We start from the raw sequence: 19,873 nt of genomic DNA, 5'->3' as shown, positions 1-19,873 counted from the left end.
GATTTGATCACACTGCATACACGATTAAAACCTCATCCCACTCTTTAAAACCCATTGCTATAGGATCAAGTCCAAATGTCCAAACATTCGAGCACTGCCTGAATGACACTGCAGAACACAGCCCCCTACACACTTTTCTAGCCTCATGTTCAACCACTTTCCCCCAACTACTCTAGTGTTTTTATCCTTTCAACCTCACCAAGCACCTTGTTCTTTTTGAATCTTCAAATATGTCACTGTCTCTACTGGAACAAAGCACATCTGAGTAACTCCATTTATCACATAATCCAGGAAAACAGAGCCTCTTGCCTCATCGTTTACCAAACTATATACCCTGCATAAAAAAGTGATAATTAATAAATATTTGTTGAATATCACAGTCACAAAATATAATAAAGATACTTCATGGGGAAGACTGGTCTATAGAGGATCTAGTGTCGTGACTAAAAAGAAAAGTACCAAAGGCCACAGTAAAACACTGTTAACCAAATGGCAGCAACAAAGACAGAGACCTTACGGTATTTTCAGAGGCAGAAATGAAATAAACCAAAATATTATCATAATCTCTTATTAATATGCATATTTCTAAGGGAGAATGAGGAATATTTTAAAACGTTTCACTCACAAGTTTTTCTTTCTCTAGTTTTTGCAGCAAACTTTCCATGTTACTTCCAATTCTTGTCTTTTCTACAACTTCATAGAGGCTGCAATACATTCCATTCTTCAAAACTGACATAGGAAAAAATACATAGTAAATATTCAAATCAAGTCTGCTTCTTATATATTTTAGTAAAATTAAATTGCTTTACCTTCATATGGACCTAAGTAAGTTTCCTTATAAAACAGCGCTGGAGGGATTTTCTGTTTCAGATGATCAATACTCATAACTGTTTCAACATCTAACTTCTCAGGACTGAAAGAAAATTGAAAAGGCGTATTTGCCTTACCTGTATTTTTAACTCTAGCAATGTCCTCTCTCTCTCGTTCCCTCACTCCCTCTCTCTCTCTCACACACACACACACACACACAAACACACACACACACACAAGTATCCTGATGGAATACAGAAGAGCATATTTATGAATATCATACTTGATATTTGATTTGGGCAGTTCAGATATATGTACAGGTAGCTAGACTGCCCAGCAATATTACCAACCTTTCATCTTTAAGCCAGAAGCTAACCCTTATTTATACCAATTTTACTAACCACAAAAGATAAAAAGTTGCCATTTTATTAAATGCAATTCAAGTATGAACAGTTAAATTAATCTTCAACCATTTATGGGGGCCCATAATGTTTACTGTGGTGGTAGCAAAAGATCATTTTAAACCTTTCTATTCCAACATATGTTGCACAGGACTGAAAACAGCATATAAATTTTAACTTAACTCACCACATCAAGCTGTTTCCAACAAAGAACTGATAATTTTTAAGTCTATCATGTTCAAATTGCTAAATGAAAAATATATCTAATTAGGACAAAACTCTGAAAAATACTTTTAATATTTAAAATCACTAAGAAAAAATCTTATGCCATAAATGTGTATAACTATTTAGCCCATCTGCAAATCAAGACAGAAAAGCAGAGGGCTCATTCTGCCAACTAAGTTTCCAAATTTATCAAATCAATCTTTTTTAAAACAAACCATTGTTTATATGTAAGTTCTTATGGATCAAAGTAAAATTTAAATGTAAGTAAGAAAAAGGAATTTTAAGTGTAAGTAAGAACTGAATAATTAGCAACTACTAACTGCTATTTTCTTGTAATATAACATACTTACAGCTTGATAGGCAAAAAAGCACGAGTGGCTGACCTCAGAGAAATATAACACAAAAGCTTTCCTTTATTTAAAAGCTGTCCTTTCCACAACGTGTAGTTAAATTTATCTAAATAAAAAGAATAATGACACAACTCAGCCTCTTGGCAGCCCAGAAGCAAATATTTACTAGAACTAAGGGGAAAAACATCCAGAAACACAGTTTAAGTAGAACCACCAAAAGAAACCTTGACATTTCTATTTACAGGGAATTCAAATACTAGGATTTTTGTTTCAGGTATCTTTTCCCCTACAAAATTATTCCAGATGAAAAGAATAAACTTATTTGCCTAAATGTCCTCATATCAGAAAGCTGAGGAGCAAAGACAATACAGTACTGCCCTCCTATTTCCCCCAAAGGAGACTATACTAAATCCAGTTAACTACATGAATCCCTCACAATGTCTTACAGCTTCCACTTGCGCTCTTCTCATTGCAGAGAAATTTGAAGATACAAAGTGTCAATATTGCTTTTAATCTTCTCTCTCTTCTAAATTCTACACTTCTGATGAAGTTAATACTTTTAAAAGGCTGAGTTGTGAAACTTGTTCTATTTTTTACCTTTATCAATCAAAGTGCTAAAATTCTTTGGTCTATTCACAGTACCAGCAGATTCTCAAAGGAGACCTTATGTTTGGATGACCAAATGTTGATGCTACATCATAACATGGCCCCGAGCTTTTTCATACTTTGCAGATTCTCATTGCAGATTCTCATTCATTATAAAAATAAAACAAAGTACTTAACTTATCAATTTTTTTTACTCTACACACTTATTCTTTCGATTTATAAAACTAAAAGAAAGAAATATAAGAATCTTACCTGTGTTTCTATCTGCATTAAAGCTGTTAGATCTACAAATAAATTTTTAAAAAGAAAAAAGAAATATTACTGATTTCTAACACCATGAAAGTTAAAATTCAGGGCATTGATAGAAATGCTATTTTTTAATGGGATACTGTACAAGAGAATTAAATCCTTCCCTCCCAGTATGAAGAACAAATAACTTATTACAACATTTAATAAATCCAAGTCTACTCAGAGAAATCAGAATCACTTACTTGGCTCAAATTACCATATTTTCCCAAATTTAAGGGAGCTGTTTTTCCCAAAAATATCCATCAGGAGAGAATATAGTCCTTTAAAGTCTCTGTCAATTACTTTATTTTGGTGATGAGATGTGAGGAAATAGCCTCAATCATACTTAAATATTTACTAAGCTTCTATTATTTACTAGGCACAGTTCTGAGTAACAGAATTACAGGGATGAACAAAACTCCTGCCTTCACAGAGCTTAGTCTCATAAGGAAGACAGACAACAATCAAAAAGTAAGTATATAGTTTACCAGATGATGATCGTTTTAAGTGCTATGGAAAAAAAGGAAGAAAGAAACTAAGGGTACGTAGGTTTCAAAAAAAAAATCATGGAAGGTCTCACTGACAGTCTAAACTATGCAGCTAATTGAGGAATGAGGAGGAATAGCAAATGCAGAGGCAGGAGCATTCATGGCAGCATTCAAGGTACAAGGATGTTCATTTTAAATGATATGGAGGGTCAACAGATCAAATCAAAGAGGCAAAGAAAATTAACAGACAATCATTATTCCTAGGGGTATGACCTTATAATTAAGTGCTGGATGTCTTTTAAAAATCACTGTTGAGGGGCTTCCCTGGTGGCGCAGTGGTTGAGAGCCCGCCTGCCGATGCAGGGGACACGGGTTCGTGCCCCGGTCTGGGAAGATCCCACATGCCGCGGAGCGGCTGGGCCCGTGAGCCATGGCCGCTGAGCCTGCGCATCCGGAGCCTGTGCTCCGCCACGGGAGAAGCCACAACAGTGAGAGGCCCGTGTACCGCAAAAAAAAAAAAAAAAAAAAAAAAATCACTGTTGAAAGGCACTATAGTAAATGTATCACGGAGATCACAAATATAGAGCCACCGAAAAATAAAAAAGAATGAAAGAAAAACACAACTGTCAGGATATTATGCAAATCAGTACTTGTGGCTGTGGATGATTTCCAGGGCTATTCACTGGCCAGAAAAAAGTGCTGCATCTCAAACAACTTAAATGAAGACAAGACAATCTGATCTGAAAACTGATTAAAAGATTGACCTCAAAGGGCTTCCCTGGCGCAGTGGTTTAGAGTCCGCCTGCAGATGCAGGGGACACGGGTTCGTGCCCCGGTCTGGGAAGATCCCACATGCTGTGGAGTGGCTGGGCCCGTGAGCCATGGCCGCTGAGCCTGCGTGTCCGGAGCCTGTGCTCCGCAACGGGAGAGGCCACAACAGTGAGAGGCCCGCGTACCGCAAAAAAAAAAAAAAAAGGTTGATCTCAAAAATGTTTGTTTCATGAAATGTGGCTTTTTAAACCTGCAGTATTTCTGAATTAATAGATATCATGCATGACTTCAAATCTGGGAACTCAAAGTAAAAATAAGTAGATATTTAACTGTTTCACCTACATCTCTGTAAATTTACTTATTCAATTTTGCCAAAACATTTTCTGGAATCACCCCCATGGTGGGGGGAAAAAAGAAACTGATTTGTACTTGGTCACCTTATATTAGAGCTTGTAAGAAATCATCATTGGTAATTAACTCTGACTGACCATCAGAATCACCTGGAAGCATGTAAAAACTACCACAGCCTAGGCTCCTTCATAACTACTTGATTTAACTGGTTTGAGATGGGGCTGAGGATTTGTAGAAGCTCCCCATTTCCAGGAGAGCTAATACACAAAATTTCACTTTTAAAAACTGCATTTGGGGGAATTCCCTGGCAGTCCAGTGGTTAGGACTCTGTGCTTTCACTGCAGAGGGCCCAGGTTTGATCCCTGGTCTGGGAGCTATGATCCCACGCATTTCACAGCACAGCCAAAAACAAAAAAACAAAATCAAACAAACAAAACTGCATTTGGGCATTCCCTGGTGGTCCAGTGGTTAGGACTCCAAGCTTCCACTGCAGGGGGCACGGGTTTGATCCCTGATCAGAGAACTAAGATCCTGAATGCCACGTGACATGGCCAAAAAAAAAAAACCCAAAAAAACCAACTGCATTTATGCAGCTACACAAACCTTCAATATCAGGAAAAAATGGTTAACCAGTTAGGTTTAAGTAAATTTTGGTTTTTATTTCCACACAGTTAAGTATCTGTCCTTCTAACTGACTTCTTAAAAGTCATCATGGGGCTTCCCTGGTGGCGCAGTGGTTGAGAGTCCGCCTGCCGATGCAGGGGACACGGGTTCGTGCCCCGGTCCGGGAGGGTCCCACGTGCCGCGGAGCGGCTGGGCCCGTGAGCCATGGCCGCTGAGCCTGCGCGTCCGGAGCCTGTGCTCCGCAACGGGAGAGGCCACAACAGTGAGAGGCCCGCGTACCGCAAAAAAAAAAAAAAAAAGTCATCATGAACATTCATAAATCTAATTAATTTCAAGAGAAGGAAAAAAAATGGGAAGAAATACAAAGTGTTCCTCCTAACTCAGAAGTGCAGGGTACGTGACATAATACCATTCTGGATGACGTCTAAAATTCATGAGTCTTACCTTGATGAAGGTACGAACTTCGGAGTTTGTATATCATCTTTATAAGTAAAAGACACAACTGCGTATGGATACACGTGTCTCGGTCTTCGCCTTAGCTCATCAAAGCCGTACTCATAAAAATAATACTAAAAATAAGAAAATGCAAAATTAACTTCCTTAAGAAGGCAAGAAGTAGACAGTGAAATCTTACAATTACCTGCCTGGTTTTTGAGAAACATAATACCACTTAAGTACCTTTAATGAAAAATATCTTTAAGCACTACTTGTCAATTTAATTAAAATAATTTGTACTTTATATCCATTTTATGATATAAAATATTCTGCTTCTATATATATACATCAGATGCCAGGATACTAATAGGTATTCCAAAAGTTTACTTCTGAAGAACTGACCAGTGGGAATGTGCAACAAATTTCCTCATGAAAATGAAACAAATGGAGCCTGAGCTCCTAGGTCAGCCCAGAAAAACCAATTTGATACAAAAGTAAAATACTAAGAACACAATCTCAAGCAAACCTAGCATTTTCCTCATTATTTCAAAAGAAAAACACTTTTTTGACTCCAACTGCAGACAAAGCAACAAAGGGGAGGTGGCAGAGATTACAAACATAGGTGACAAAGGCAGCTGAACCTCTTCCTATTTCCCTATCCATCTGCCTCCCCCTTCACCTATTCACAACATTCATTAGATTATGGTTTTCTGACCTGCAGTCTAGGGATTTTCATTAAAAAGAATGCCCTAGTTTATAAACAAAGCACTGTCCTTCAAAGTCCGTTCTCTTGGGAAACTACTGATTTCAATAATGCTGCTGTTGCTCTAAAAATGCCTGGAATTTTTCTGGAAACATCAAGCCAATTTACAAGTTCTGCTAGAAAAACCAGTAACTATTTTATAGCTATATTTCATATCTACTAATACTACTGTCCAGAAGGTAATCAAATGAGTCAGCCCAGATGACTTTGGTGAATATAATTTTTGCTAAAAGCCCCCAACAATAGGTCTTGCCCACTGAGATTCTTCAAAAAGAGCAAGAATAAACTTTATTTTATGTAAATAAAGTAAAAATCAAAGAAAAGAAAAAGAAAGAACATTTCCAGGGAGATTAGCACCACCACTTTTCACATACAATCCGTTCAGATATATACATTTTTTATACATTTGTTAAAAAGAGTAACATTATAGTCAAACAACATATAAAAACACAGCGACTGTTATTCATCAAATACTACACTTTTAAATATGTGTAGTTTACTATAAATCAATTACATCTGAATAAAACTTAAAGAATGAATTCTAAGTTTGCATTTTAGAAAAATACTAATAAAAATAGAAAATATCTACCAAATCAATAATACAAAGTGATATGAATTAAGGTAATTCAAGGGGCTTTAACTTTACCTTAAAGAATGAGCAATATTTTATTAGACAGGATCTTTCTAGACCAGGAGAAACCAAGGCTTCAAGAGGAAATGAGATCGTGGAGGGCAGGAATTACACAAAAAACAGGCTGGAGGTCACAGTCTACAGACAGGGAAAGCTAGCTACGCTAAGGAATCTGAATATCACTGTAAGTCTAAGGGGGTCCACTGTTATGTTTCTGAGCTATCTTGGAAACACTGAACAAATAGCAGTGAGAGTCACTGGAGTCTAGCAGTGGTAAGTGGAAACCAGAGTCTAGTGTGGTGGCAGGGAGAACTGAAAGGGAGACATTTTAAAGTGTTTAGTGACAAACTGATAAGAGGTCATAACACTAAAATGGATCCAGGTACTTACCTGAGTAAGTTCATAAGCTCTATAAGCCAAAAGTGATGTAATTCTATTGGCATTCTTCGACACATGACATTCATGCTTTGGTGTTGGGTCCAAAGCACTTTTATTTAATATAGATTCCAAACTTTTTACACCCATAGGGTCATATATACTCTTTATTTTACCCTAAAATACAGAAAACCTTTTAAGTCCACCAAAACCTAATTACTGACTGTATAACATTAATATTATAGAATAACTCTTTGAATATAGATTACCTATAACAACAGTTTTTTCCCTTAATACCTGGTAATAAAGTAATACCCAACACTTTTTACTAATATCGAAGCAGTAAGAAAAAGTTAACCAAAAAAAAAAAGCTTGTTTGAATTTAATACAAGGAAATAAAAATTTTCTTCACTAGCTTAAATAACATTATCAACATATTTCCCTCTCTTCATTCTTTTCTTTGGAAAGGAAAGCAAACTCTAAAGCTCAGAATGCTCAGATTAAAGATGGCAAACCACTCTCAAAAGTATCTTTATACGCCAAACACAAGCAAGCACTGTTTTTTAATTCAATCAAACCCCTAAAGACAGGGTCGATTAAAATCCAAGTCAAATGCTGTCTTTGATATATGAAATGTAAAAGTTGAAATTACCTTCATTATTTTAAAAATAACAACATCGCCCACTGCCCCAGCTTCCAAAGGATTAGCTTGTAATAAATCAGCATATCTAGAAAGATAGACACCTAGCAAAGAGGGAAAAATTAAAGTTTTATTTTAATATGGACACAAATATAAAAAGTCCAAATATTTAACATAATAAGAGATAAAAGGTATGACACCTTTTAAAAAAATGTAATGATAGCTGATATTTAACCAAAGCAAAAAATAAAACTAGAAAAAACATGAAAAATCAAAATTTTCAAAATCACTAGAACTAGACTAAGACATTAAAAGAAAAAAGATAACCCTTGTTTAATTGGAAGTATGCAAAATCAGAAACAAAGGATAAAACTGGTTTTCACTGCAGAACCTGAAACTAGTCTCTTTTTCTGGGAACATGACAAAGCATACATGAATTTAATTATAAGGACAACAGCGAAATTAGATAATATATTTTTAAAGGGCAACTTAGTAGTAGGTAAATGAAAAAAGAAAAAAGATTACCCATGGAAGGACTGCCAAGAATTGTTATTTTGGACTGGCCCACCTGTAATCCTTTTTCACATATGCCCTGAACCTAAATAAAAAAAACATTTCATCTTACAGTCAATACATTAAAAATGTGAAAAGACAGTTTGTAAACTTGTTTTAAGTAAAATCCAAGCTTCTAAACTATATTTTTTACATTACAGAAATTATACATATACATGCTAGTTTATGACTAAATATCAATGTGAAACTGGCTTACACGTCCAAGGTAACCACAGTTGTAATCTATTTTTGTTTATGCCAGGTCTGACATATACTCAGAATTCATGCCATTCATATATATAAACATCCCCTTTTAGAAAGAATTAGTACTGGCAAACTATTTAAAGAGAAATTAACTCCACCTAGACATCTTCAATCAAAGGAGAAAAAATAGTTCCCAGCACATATAATCAGTAATATAGAAGATAATCTACTTTAATAAAGGAAAAATTATTTACTATCAAGCACATTCCAGGGGGGAAAATTAGGTTTGATCAAAAAAATGAACATATTTGAAAAGCAAATTACAAAATAATGAAATACCTTGCACTAAGCCATTTTTTCCATTTATACATCAAAAAATAGTTTATAAAAATCAAGTGTATAGAATAACTGATTCACTTTGTTATAAAGCAGAAACTAACACACCATTGTAAAGCAATTATACTCCAATAAAGATGTTAAAAAAAAATCAAGTGTATTGATTAATTGCAAATTTAGGTAACTTACAATGGAAGCACTTTCAAACTGTTTTTTATAAAATGGGTTCACTTACCTGATACCGATCAACCATCAGAAATGCATAGGATTCTGAAAGTTCTTTATCTAAACGACCATCAAACTTCAGTTCTCTTCGCTTTTCTGTAAACTAAATGAAATTAAATCTATAACAACTCCTTAGTATGTGATTATATTTTTCAAGCTAAGAGTTTGAGGAAGCTTATTTCTAAGAAATTCCAAATCAGCAATTCCCTGGCGGTCCAGTGGTTAGGACTCTGTGCTTCCACTGCTGAGGGCCCAGATTTGATCCCTGCTCAGGGAACTAAGATCCCACAAGCCGCGAGGCATGGCAAAAAAAAAAAAAAAAAAAAAAAAATCCGTATCTACCACAGTGGAAATTATATTTTCTCTCCCTGTAATTTCTGCACTTCATTTTTTCCCATTATAATTGGCTCTTTATCCTTACAATATAGTCAAATAAGCATCTAGTGCTAAACAATTTTAACTAAATTTCTATTAAAATCTTACCACACTCCAACTCTCCCATAGATTTTTAAGTTCATTTTTTGATTATCTTTGGATCTCTCATTTTACCTGACACGGTGCACTGCATATAGGTGGTTTAATAAATCTCTGTTTAATGACCAACTTCTAGACTATAAACTCAAATTAGGACAAGGAAAAATGTTTCATTTCTTTACAATTATATTCTCAGTGCCAAGTACATAAGCCATGCTTCATACCCATTTCCAGGATAAAAGAGTGACTTGATCTAAGTACATCTGAACTGTAAGTCACCCTAAACTGCTGACTTTCACTTTTAGATATAAGCAAATAGATATGGAGCCCATACCTAACAGATTTACATGCCATGTTCAGGCTATTACTGATCTTCAATAATATAATTAATGAATCTTTAAATTTTCATATAAAATTAACAAATAATCCCTATCATATCATGAAACCACATCAAACTACCAAGGTTTTAATTTCCTCTGGGAGCCGGTAACATTCATCCACTTTAGGGATCCTTTCAAAGTTAAATTCTCATAGCACTAGATTAACCAACCTATAAAAGTACAAAATTAATAGTATTTCATGTACATTAGAAAGCAATATACACATCAAATGTTTCTAAACATCTCATTTGTATTACCTCAGGATTATTATGGCTTTTCCTAAATCAAAACTCAAAAAAGATTCTAATTTGTATATGAAACTTAAATTCACTACCTAACAGGCTCAACTATTCCCCTTTGTTCTCACTTTTTCACTAAGAATTTCTACTAATGATATTAAGATAACTCAATTACCAGGCAATAACTGGGGAAAAAATTAAGCATATCCTCAAAAAAAAATACATATTTTATTTCATTAACCTTCCAATTTAGACATAATATGCTCTTAGAAATTCCATTTAACTAAAACGCTTGAAAGAGCAAAAAGCCTTGTAATGAATTTACAACTAAGTCATTATACAATAAGCTATCCCTATGCTTAAGATTCATTGTTAGTAAAAGAAGTTATCTTACACAATCACACGTTAATTTAACAGAACAGATAGGTGTAGCGCAATATCAACAGTGTTTAGGGAGAACAACATGTCATTTAAAACTTGTTTTTCCCCTCCATAATTTGGCTTTCCTAAGAACTTTAGCATTTTTAAAGAAAAGGAAGAAAGTAAAACAAATTCCAGGCTATTAACTGGTTCTGAAGAATCTTACAAAAAGCACAATTTAAAACATACCTCCTGGACTTCCCTGGTGGCGCAGTGGTTAAGAATCTGCCTGCCAATGCAGGGGACACGGGTTCAAGCCCTGGTCCGGGAAGATCCCACATGCTGAGGAGCAACTAAGTCCGTGCGCCACAACTAGCGAGCCTGTGCTCTAGAGCCCGTGAGCCACAACTACTGAGCCCACGTGCCACAACTACTGAAGCCCACGAGCCACAACTACTGAGCCCGCATGCTGCAACTACTGAAGTCCGCACACCTACAGCCCGTGCTCCGAAACAAGAGAAGCTACTGCAATGAGAAGCCCGCATACAGCAACAAAGAGTAGCCCCCGCTCGCCGAAACTAGAGAAAGCCCGCACACAGAAATGAAGACCCAACACAGCCAAAAATAAATAAAAATAAATAAATTTAAAAAAAAACATACCTCCTTTTCCAAAAGCTCATTATGTATCAAGCAAGCACGTCTGTAGTTAAAATTTGTTACTGAAGTTGGTTCAAGGTAAGATGAGTGGAGAATATTTAAAACATCTTCAAATTCCCGAGAGCCTGGAGTTAATGGCTGAAAAAGTGCTAAAATAAAAAACAGTATTAATTTTAAGATTCCATCTTAAATGTAGTTTTTTATATTTTTGTGGCTTTGTTAATATAACTTTTAAATAAAGTTAAAAAAAAGCATCAAGGCTATCTTATTTTGTGATATGCGAAAGAGATACTTAATTCATTGAAGAAAAAAACTCTTCAGCAGTGAGCATCTGGCATTACACATGCAGAAAAGGAAGTTACAATTTTGCAAAACTTAGGGGATGCTACACTAGGCAACCTAAACTGCTTAAAGACGCTCATAAGAACCTGTGCATAAACTCAACTTGCCTCAACTCCTATATTATGTTACATTTAGATAGTATATCTAAGACCATTTATTTGAGCAAATGAAATGCTTATGCCATAAGTAAAAGCATAAAATCATTTAAGACACTTAGCTGTCTATACAATAAAATGATTCTATCTGGTTTTTAATACTAAAGTTAGAATAAATATGCTGCATCCATCAGCTTCTTGTATTATCAATATAAAGTAGGAGGATATTTACTATGAAAACTTGGTGAAATGGAAAGATGTGGAACTTTAGAGACAAACCAGGACACAAATATCAGGTATAGCATTTACTGGCTTTGTGGGAGACACTGGGTAAATCAATTACTTAACAAAACAAGCTCAGTACTTTCTTCAGTAAAAAGGAGAACTCCAGCTATCCTAATAACCACTATATGCCATATGGCACATAAGACAACACATGCAAAAAGGCTCTAAGCACAGCATCTGGTGCAAAGAAAAACAGTAAAAGTTTTTATTCCCCACTCCACCAACTACTGCACACTCCCTTTAATTTTTAAAATACTTAAGTCAAATATACAATTTGTTCTTCAAACAGTAGCCTAATAACCTCAAATTTCCACTTTATGCATGAAATAACTTACAAATTTCAAACATCAAGTCTATATATACTTTCCCCAAACCAAAAGGAACCACTTATTTTTTCACTGTAGATAGAAGTATTCATAGAACTTATGTTATATGCTATTACCTTAATTTCTTTCAACATACTATATATAAAGAGTCAATAAATGTCATTCAAAATACTTTTAGGCCACTACTGAAAGCAGTGTTCTACTTGTACATACTCTCAAAGGTACTAGAGAGCAGCTGTTTCTACGGTATTCCCTATAATGTCAAATGACATATCCATTCATCCACCAAACCATGTATATATTACAAAACTGCCTGTAAAAATGTAGCTTTCAATGAGAGAATGTGTATAGAACAAATGATTCCCACTACTTTGGAACTGCACACTATTAAAGTGGCAGCGGGATAAAATCAACATACTTATAATAATGCAATAAAGACAGTAGGAGTAAACAGGAAAAAACACACTCAAAAAGAACTAAAGAACTACTAAACACAGAGTGTCCTATAATAAAATTTATAGCAGATGGATATACTCAATAATCTATTGATTGTAAGCTCCATGAGAGGAGGAACTATATCTGCCTTGTTCATTACTCTATCTTTTCTTGGGGCACTGGCCCCAAGTTGAATGACTGAGTGAGTGAAGATGAGAATAAACTTTGTCAAGATTTTTTTATATTGAATACAAATATGTTCTAAACTACCAAAATATGATTGTTGTCACTTTAAATTAGGTCTCACAAATTCAACCATTCAGTGATATATAAAACAAAATGAAAGCTCTAAAAACGGAGACATCCATTCTCTGAATTCAAATGTTTTATAGAATACAGTAGGAGAAAACGTTTTATCTTTGTGTCTGTCCCCAACTAAACTGGAAAAACTTGAGGGAAAACAGCATGTGGAATAGTTTTCATAGGCTTTCACATCCAAAATGAGCCAAGCATGATTCTTAAATTTGGGTTTTATGTATGATTGATTTTTATGTTTCTAAACTAACAAGTGACTTCAGGTATCTAAAGATGTGCCAAAAAGAAGTAGCTTTAAATTTCTATGAAATTTTACAATCTACAAAATGAAATCATTTTCCTTAGCTAAGCTATTCCAACACTACTTCCACTGTCAATCTAACCAAAAGTGAAAGATTCAAGTTAAATCATATAAATTTATATAGAAATTAACTTTCAAATTATTCTCAAAAAAGTACTTAACATTTCTGTTTCATTCCAAAGCAATGTCCTAGTCACCTCAAGTAGTACTCAAATAGACTGCCAGTGAAAAAAATTCTTGTGAATAAAAATACAGAAAAAGGTGCAAGATTTTAGGTCTAAAAATACCTGTGTCCTAGTAGGTATATTTCAAATATCTCAGTTGGCTTTACTAGTTAGGCCAAAGTTATAATTTCTAGTTTTTCTTCCCAATTATCAATTTCTACAAGAATAAAATTATGCTGTAACTATTTTTATAGATTTCAAGTCAATGTGCTGGTAATAGTAGTTTAGAAATATAACCAGTTTATGTTCTGAATGTACATTCCCTGGTGGTCTATTTTGTCCTTAATAATCCTCTAAAGGACATACGTGATCAACACATCCTGTCACTTCTTTTAAAGAAAACATATATACATCACAGTATTATGGGTCATCATTTGAGGCAATAATAATAAATAAACCTATAACTACCCGTAGGGTACAGAACATTTTATATATTTATTATCCATTTCACATAAGGAAGTCAGAATCCAATATACTATTCTCTGGATTCTGACAATTTTTGAGTCTAACAATTAGTGGCTCATTATTCCTTTTCAGATACTAAGAGCTTTATATTCATTATCTCATTTAATCATCGAAACCACCCTATGAAGTTCATTATGCCCATTTCACAAATGAAACTGAGCTAACAGTTAACTTGGCCCAAGGTTAATACGTGAATAGGGCAGGTGTGAATTCAAAATCAGGCTTCCTAGCTGCAAATCTTGTTTCCTGAACTATAAGTAAAAGATGTATGTGGGTGTATAAGTGCTGAAACAAATCATTCTAAGAGTTGGAAAAACAGAATTGTTTCATTTTAGACCAAGAAATTATATTAGCTATATGGAAATTAGCAATAAAAGAAAAAGAATTTGATGTCTAGAATGCTCTACCCTCTTATGTCTTCTTTTGAATCTCATTTCTTAGTATTTCTTTCTCATTTACTGCATTTAACAGGGCCAAAAGCCATAACTAACACCCTTTCTTGGTTTATAAAGGATAACAGCAGTCGTAATAATTCTTCCGGATATTAACATATAATTTTGCTTATTTACAGTGCTTCCATCAAATTCATGTCAGAAAGATAGCTACTGAGTTGATTTCTGATAATTCACAAGGCTTTTCTATTGACAAAACTGATGTGTTTTCATCATTTTTTTTTCTCTTTTGTCCACACTACATGGCATGCAGGATCTTAGTTCCCCAACCAGGGATCAAACCTGCGACCCCTGCAGTGGAAGCATGAAGTCTTAACCATTAGACCATCAGGGGAGTCCCTTTTATAGGTGTGTTTTTATGGAATTCAAGAAAAGATTTAGAAAGGCACTTCGAGATTTATAATTCAAATGAGGAAACTGACTGTATCACAGAACCACAACTAGAATTGAGTATATTATTGGTAGCATACAAAACATACTAAGAATTAAATGTTTAATTTAAGCAGCTGGAATAGACATAAAATAAAGGTCACCAAATTGTAGCTTTGTTTCTTAGTCAAAGGAGCATTTTTCCTCAACTACTTTTACCAACTCATTTAGTGTCAATGCCACTCTTTGTGTTTGTATTGTTTATGTGTATATGTATATGTAAAAAAAAAAACCGTAAGTGTAAAAACAAGCTAAACTTTTAAAAAAAGACGGACCAGCGTTATAAAAATATACCAAGGGAAATTCCAATATATACATTCCAATTTAAAGTAATTCATGGAAGACAAGGAAATAGCAAAGAGTAGGCTGCGGATCTCATTGGCCTGCAATTCTCTCTGAATCCATCTCTCTGATGTCTATGGATATTAATGACTAAAATACAATGAATATCCATTTGTTCCTCATGATAATTTAGACATTTTAAAAATCATTTTTCTTCAGTCTAATAAAATTACTACAGACATAATACTGTAGGAATGGGTGATTCATCTCTACTCATGATTGAACATAGTGCAGAATCAGTAATAAACATTCTAGCAGAGATCTAGAGAGATAATATGAAACTTGACTTTTTTTGGACTGGGGAATACGTCAAAGAAAGTTTTACCTCCATTACTTAGAATTTATATGTGCCTATCAAACGTTTTATGTGGATGACTGGATTCTGCCTGTACATTCCTGCTCAGATTTACTTCTATGTAGGGAAAACTGTGGTATTTAGATCCAAGCCATTCATATACAACTACTAAAACATCATGCAGATTTCCTTAAGAAAGAGACTCAACCCCAGTCTTCAAAAAGACAACTCCAAATTTTGTGGGAAAAGATGGGGATTTGGGAGGAGAATTGGCCTTTAATTTTCCTGAACTAGACCAGTATGGATGCAGGTGCGTAAGAGCATTTAGTTTGTGATGCACCTGCATGAGACGCAGATGCACAAGAGCAATTAATCTTGTGCCCTACATAAAGCATTAACCAGTAAACATTTTCCAGAAAGTGAATCATTACTACTTCATTTCCCAAGACCTTTGGAGGGAAAAATTATATCAAATACAATTACTGATTTTAATTTACTTTTGATGACTTACACTATCAGATTTTAGAGTAAAAGAAGGCAATAGTGAAACATCTACTGACGAAGTGCAATTCCATAATTTGGTTAAATGTAACAGTGACTCCTTACAGTACAGAAAGTACCCCAGCCAATAAGTAAACAGAACAGCACATAGATCACAAAGAGTAAAATCTTACTCTTCCAGTCAACAGATCACTTAATCTGTGAGTACTGATTAAATGTGTTAATTTTCTAATGAACATAATTTCTGAATCTCAAAATTCCCCAGAGATAAGACATACTAAACATCACTAAATTTAATAGTTGTTAAAAAAAATTTTTTAAGTGAACTAAAACTTTTCTACAATAAAAAAGAAATAAGAAGTACTCTACACCTAAGTTCAAATTCCAACTCCACCATTTACTAGCTGTGTAACCTTGGGCAAGTTGTTTTCCTCAGTAGTTCATTTTCCTCATCTGTAAAATGGGAATAGTACCTACACCACATAGGATTACTGAGATTTAGTTAGTACATATAAACTGCTTAGAACAATGCCTATAACTTATTAAGCACTATAAAGTGTTTGCCAATATTATTACTTAATTAGAATGGCAGTATTTTGGATGTTATGCTACTGTGAAGACCAATAAAAGAACTGAATCAAGTTATACTCACAAAGGTTTACCTTTAAGCTACCAAAAACATGAGTCGTAATCTTAAATTTCACTGGAAAAGCAGTCACAAGCAAAGGTCTGCCATATTAAAATACGAATGCAAGAGAACCTTTGAGACTGAAAAGTTCAAGCAGAAGTATCTACTGAAAATGATCTAATATTCATGATAAAAGACTCAAATGACCACACCAGTAATACCTAGCCAAATCCTACACATAAAGTGATACCTTTCAAGTCTTCCAAGAGGACATTATCTTGGGATCAAGTGTGAAACTAGCGGTACCTGCCGCACTGTTTCTGATAAAGCATTTTTTTAATGAAATGTTATATTTTTCTATTAAATTCTATCACCAAGTATTAACTCCTTTCAGGTTGGACAGGATGAAGTCCATGATGGTAAAAAGCTGCTTATTTAAGTTTTAAAAGTGCTATTTAGATCGCTATTGCAGTATTTAAACAGCTGCTGCTCAGTGTACAAATATTTAGACAAGTTAAAAATTACTCACTTTCACTAAACATGAAAAAAGACCACTGTGTTATATTTTCCTTACCGAAACCTAAGAAGAGAAAGGTAACAAATTTCCCCCAAAAAAGCATCAGACTCAGGGGAGAAAACAAAGACAACTAGGTTTTATATTTCCTACTTCCTCAATTATTATCTACTTTTAATGTGTTCAAATGAAGTCTATTTTACAGCAACCTCTGGATTTATCTAATTAAAAAAAAAACACACACATGCAAACAGCGCCTTTCAACATTTCCTAGTGCCCTCCCACATTTCAACCCAAATGGGTTTTATGCCAATTTCCTGGTCCTATCAAAAATTAAAAGGAGGTACATCATGCTTTGTTTTGCTTAAAACCCTAAAAAAACGGACTTCAAAATTCTATCAAGCTAAAAAAATTTTTAAAAAGAAAAAAATTCAACCTCCTACTTCGATCCTACAACCAGAGCCCATCTGAATCTACTTCCAACCTATTCTCTACCAATTGATAACTTAGGATGAAATCTAATTTTCCTCATACAGACTATACATCTTAACTAAACCAAAAGGATTGATAACCTTGGGCTTTACAAGAATTCTCTTGAACCCTAAAATGTATTACATTAACTCACTTAAAAGATACTTCTAGAAACATTCTGCATGCTAGTGGACAAATGGTAATTTCATCTTTCTCAACATGGTTTCTCACAACAAGGATTTCCCTGGCTTTATCATCCAAATAGAAATTAACAATTTGACTTTATTTGTATCTTACTGACAGAAGGCTAACAATTTCAGGTGTGCAAATGTAGCTGGTTATGCACATGGCAAGAGGAAGCACATGCTTCATTCAAGAGTCTCTTTACCAAGATTCAAGTTACAAATAAAAAACGTTTTCCGCAAATAAGAAAATTCCTATTACTTTCCAAAGTAAATCTGAAAAACGGAACCACACACTAAAACAAAAAGAGGCTTTAAATTGACTAAATCCAGAGTATCCCAAATAACTGGATAGTCAAAAATTGTTTTCTAAGAATTGAAAACGATAATTTCCTCCATTAGAAAGGTGTCACAATATGGCATTAAGTTTTAAAAAGGTAACGTACTTCATTTAACTGTTCCCATATTGGTTCCAAAAACCAGACTGGACTTTAAAATTTTTTTCTGAAGTTCTCTCATCTGCAAGATCAAGTTGGTGACTCTTGGGCATAAGCTGACCTCTATTTTTTTCCATAGGGAAATTACTGCACCAAGAACCTACCTTCCCAAGCTTTTCAAATACAAGAAAAAAACATACTAAAGTTGGATTTAGAGAGAGCCCTATCTAGCGCTTCAAAAACAAGAAAAAAAATCTACATGGAAATGAAGTGTGATGGAAAACAGCAGTGTGCATGAATCACATCTAACGGAGATGTCTAAGCAAGGGAAGACGCTGACATCGAGCAAATTTCAAGTAGACGCATAGAGCTGAAGAATTTCCACAGGGAGAAGCACTTGTGGTCCTCTCAACGCAATGGCCTTGGAGAAAGCCCCAGAATCCACGGCCACGGGTTATTTCCACAGTGAGACTTCTCAGAAGCATCCTTAGGAGGACACATCAGCTTCTCTGCCTTCAGGGGCTGGGAGGGAGGGGCGCCGAGCACCATCTTTCCTCTCTGGGAGCTGCAGCCTTACGGACAAGCTTCAAACCTGAGCTACTTCCAACTTCCACGGGGAGAGGGGGAGCAGGGAGCGTGGTTCCACCGCTTTCCTCTCGCACCAAGCGCAGCAGCTGGGCGGCCGTGGCAGTGCGGGGAGAGGCGGCTGGCGCTGCATGCGTGTTTACGTGTCTCGGATGGGTGTGGGAAGGAGACAGAGAGGTTCTAATGAAAAGATGGAGGGGAGAGAGAAAGAGGGGTTGGGAAAAAGGGGAAGCACCACCTTTCTTTTCTCTGCTCTTCCTGGGGATCTGAAAACTCCTCCTAACGGGTCTTTCGGGCTCTTCGGGGCCTTTGGGCAGAGCGGCCGCGCCCGCCTCACAGGAGTCCTGAGGCTGTTCGTGGCAGAGGCTCGGGGCGGCCTCGGCAGCCGCGGTCTCCTCAGGCCCGGCGCCGCCGCTGGGCTCCGCGACGCTGAGGCCGCCGCCATTTTGTGGGGAGGACTCAAGCTCCGGAAGCGCCTGCTTCATCTCGTCGTCTCCGCCGCCGCCGCCACTTTCCCAGCTCGCGTCCGTCGGCGGAGAGGCCTCCGCCTCCGCAGCAGTCGCCATCGCGCCGGCGTGAGGAGCGCCGGGAAGCTTCTGCCTACAAGGTCGACGGGGGTGGGGGGAAGGGGTGGCGGGCCAGCTTCGCCGCCGAGCTGCTCTCAGCCCACCCACCCCCTTCCCCCCCGTGGCCGCTGGCCGTTATCCCGGCCCAGCAGCCTCTCGGGGGCCCCAAAGCGCGCGCCACAACCGTGCGGCCTAGGCCCAACAGCCGCTCCTCGCTCGGGCAGTTCTTCTGCCGGCCCCCACCACTCAACGTGCTGGCGTCGGGGCCGGGAGGGGGTGGGGCCATCTCTGAGCGCTCCACCAATGGGGGCGCGGCGCCCGCCTCCGCGGGTGCGGACAGACAGCGTCGGGGGGTGGAGCCTCGGGGCGCCGGAGCCCGCCAAAAGGGGCGACCGCAACGCCCGGAGAGTACCTCGACGCCGCGGCCGGCTGCGGGGTGGATGGGCCTCAGGACGAGCTGCGAGTTCCCGGAGCACACTCGGCCAGTGTTGCAGGCGA

The 19,873-nt window shown here is 36.6% G+C and overlaps 1 protein-coding gene across 8 annotated transcripts in view; it reads right to left on the bottom strand.

Moving 5' to 3' along the window:
* TASOR (transcription activation suppressor) overlaps positions 1-19,504 on the bottom strand; it is a 50,554-nt gene extending 31,050 nt beyond the window's left edge. For 7 of the 8 annotated variants that reach the window (XM_081246033.1, XM_081246032.1, XM_081246034.1 and 4 more), the window contains exons 1-11: positions 19,048-19,491; positions 11,189-11,334; positions 9,086-9,178; positions 8,284-8,356; positions 7,771-7,862; positions 7,134-7,295; positions 5,359-5,483; positions 2,645-2,676; positions 1,787-1,892; positions 810-913; positions 626-729 (exon numbers count right to left, since the gene is read on the bottom strand). In XM_081246033.1, the coding sequence (XP_081102159.1) occupies positions 626-729; positions 810-913; positions 1,787-1,892; positions 2,645-2,676; positions 5,359-5,483; positions 7,134-7,295; positions 7,771-7,862; positions 8,284-8,356; positions 9,086-9,178; positions 11,189-11,334; positions 19,048-19,375 (1,365 nt within the window). In that variant the 5' untranslated portion in view covers positions 19,376-19,491. Of the gene's footprint in view, positions 1-625; positions 730-809; positions 914-1,786; positions 1,893-2,644; positions 2,677-5,358; positions 5,484-7,133; positions 7,296-7,770; positions 7,863-8,283; positions 8,357-9,085; positions 9,179-11,188; positions 11,335-19,047 lie in introns of all 8 variants that reach the window. The other variant, XM_081246035.1, reaches the window with a different exon arrangement.
* Positions 19,505-19,873: the final 369 nt, after the last annotated feature.

This window comes from Mesoplodon bidens (assembly GCF_964165515.1).
Source record: "Mesoplodon bidens genome assembly, chromosome: 10".
NCBI lineage: Eukaryota > Metazoa > Chordata > Mammalia > Artiodactyla > Ziphiidae > Mesoplodon > Mesoplodon bidens.
The sequence above is the reverse complement of the archived record's forward strand: the minus strand, read 5'-3'. Positions and strand labels throughout refer to the sequence as shown.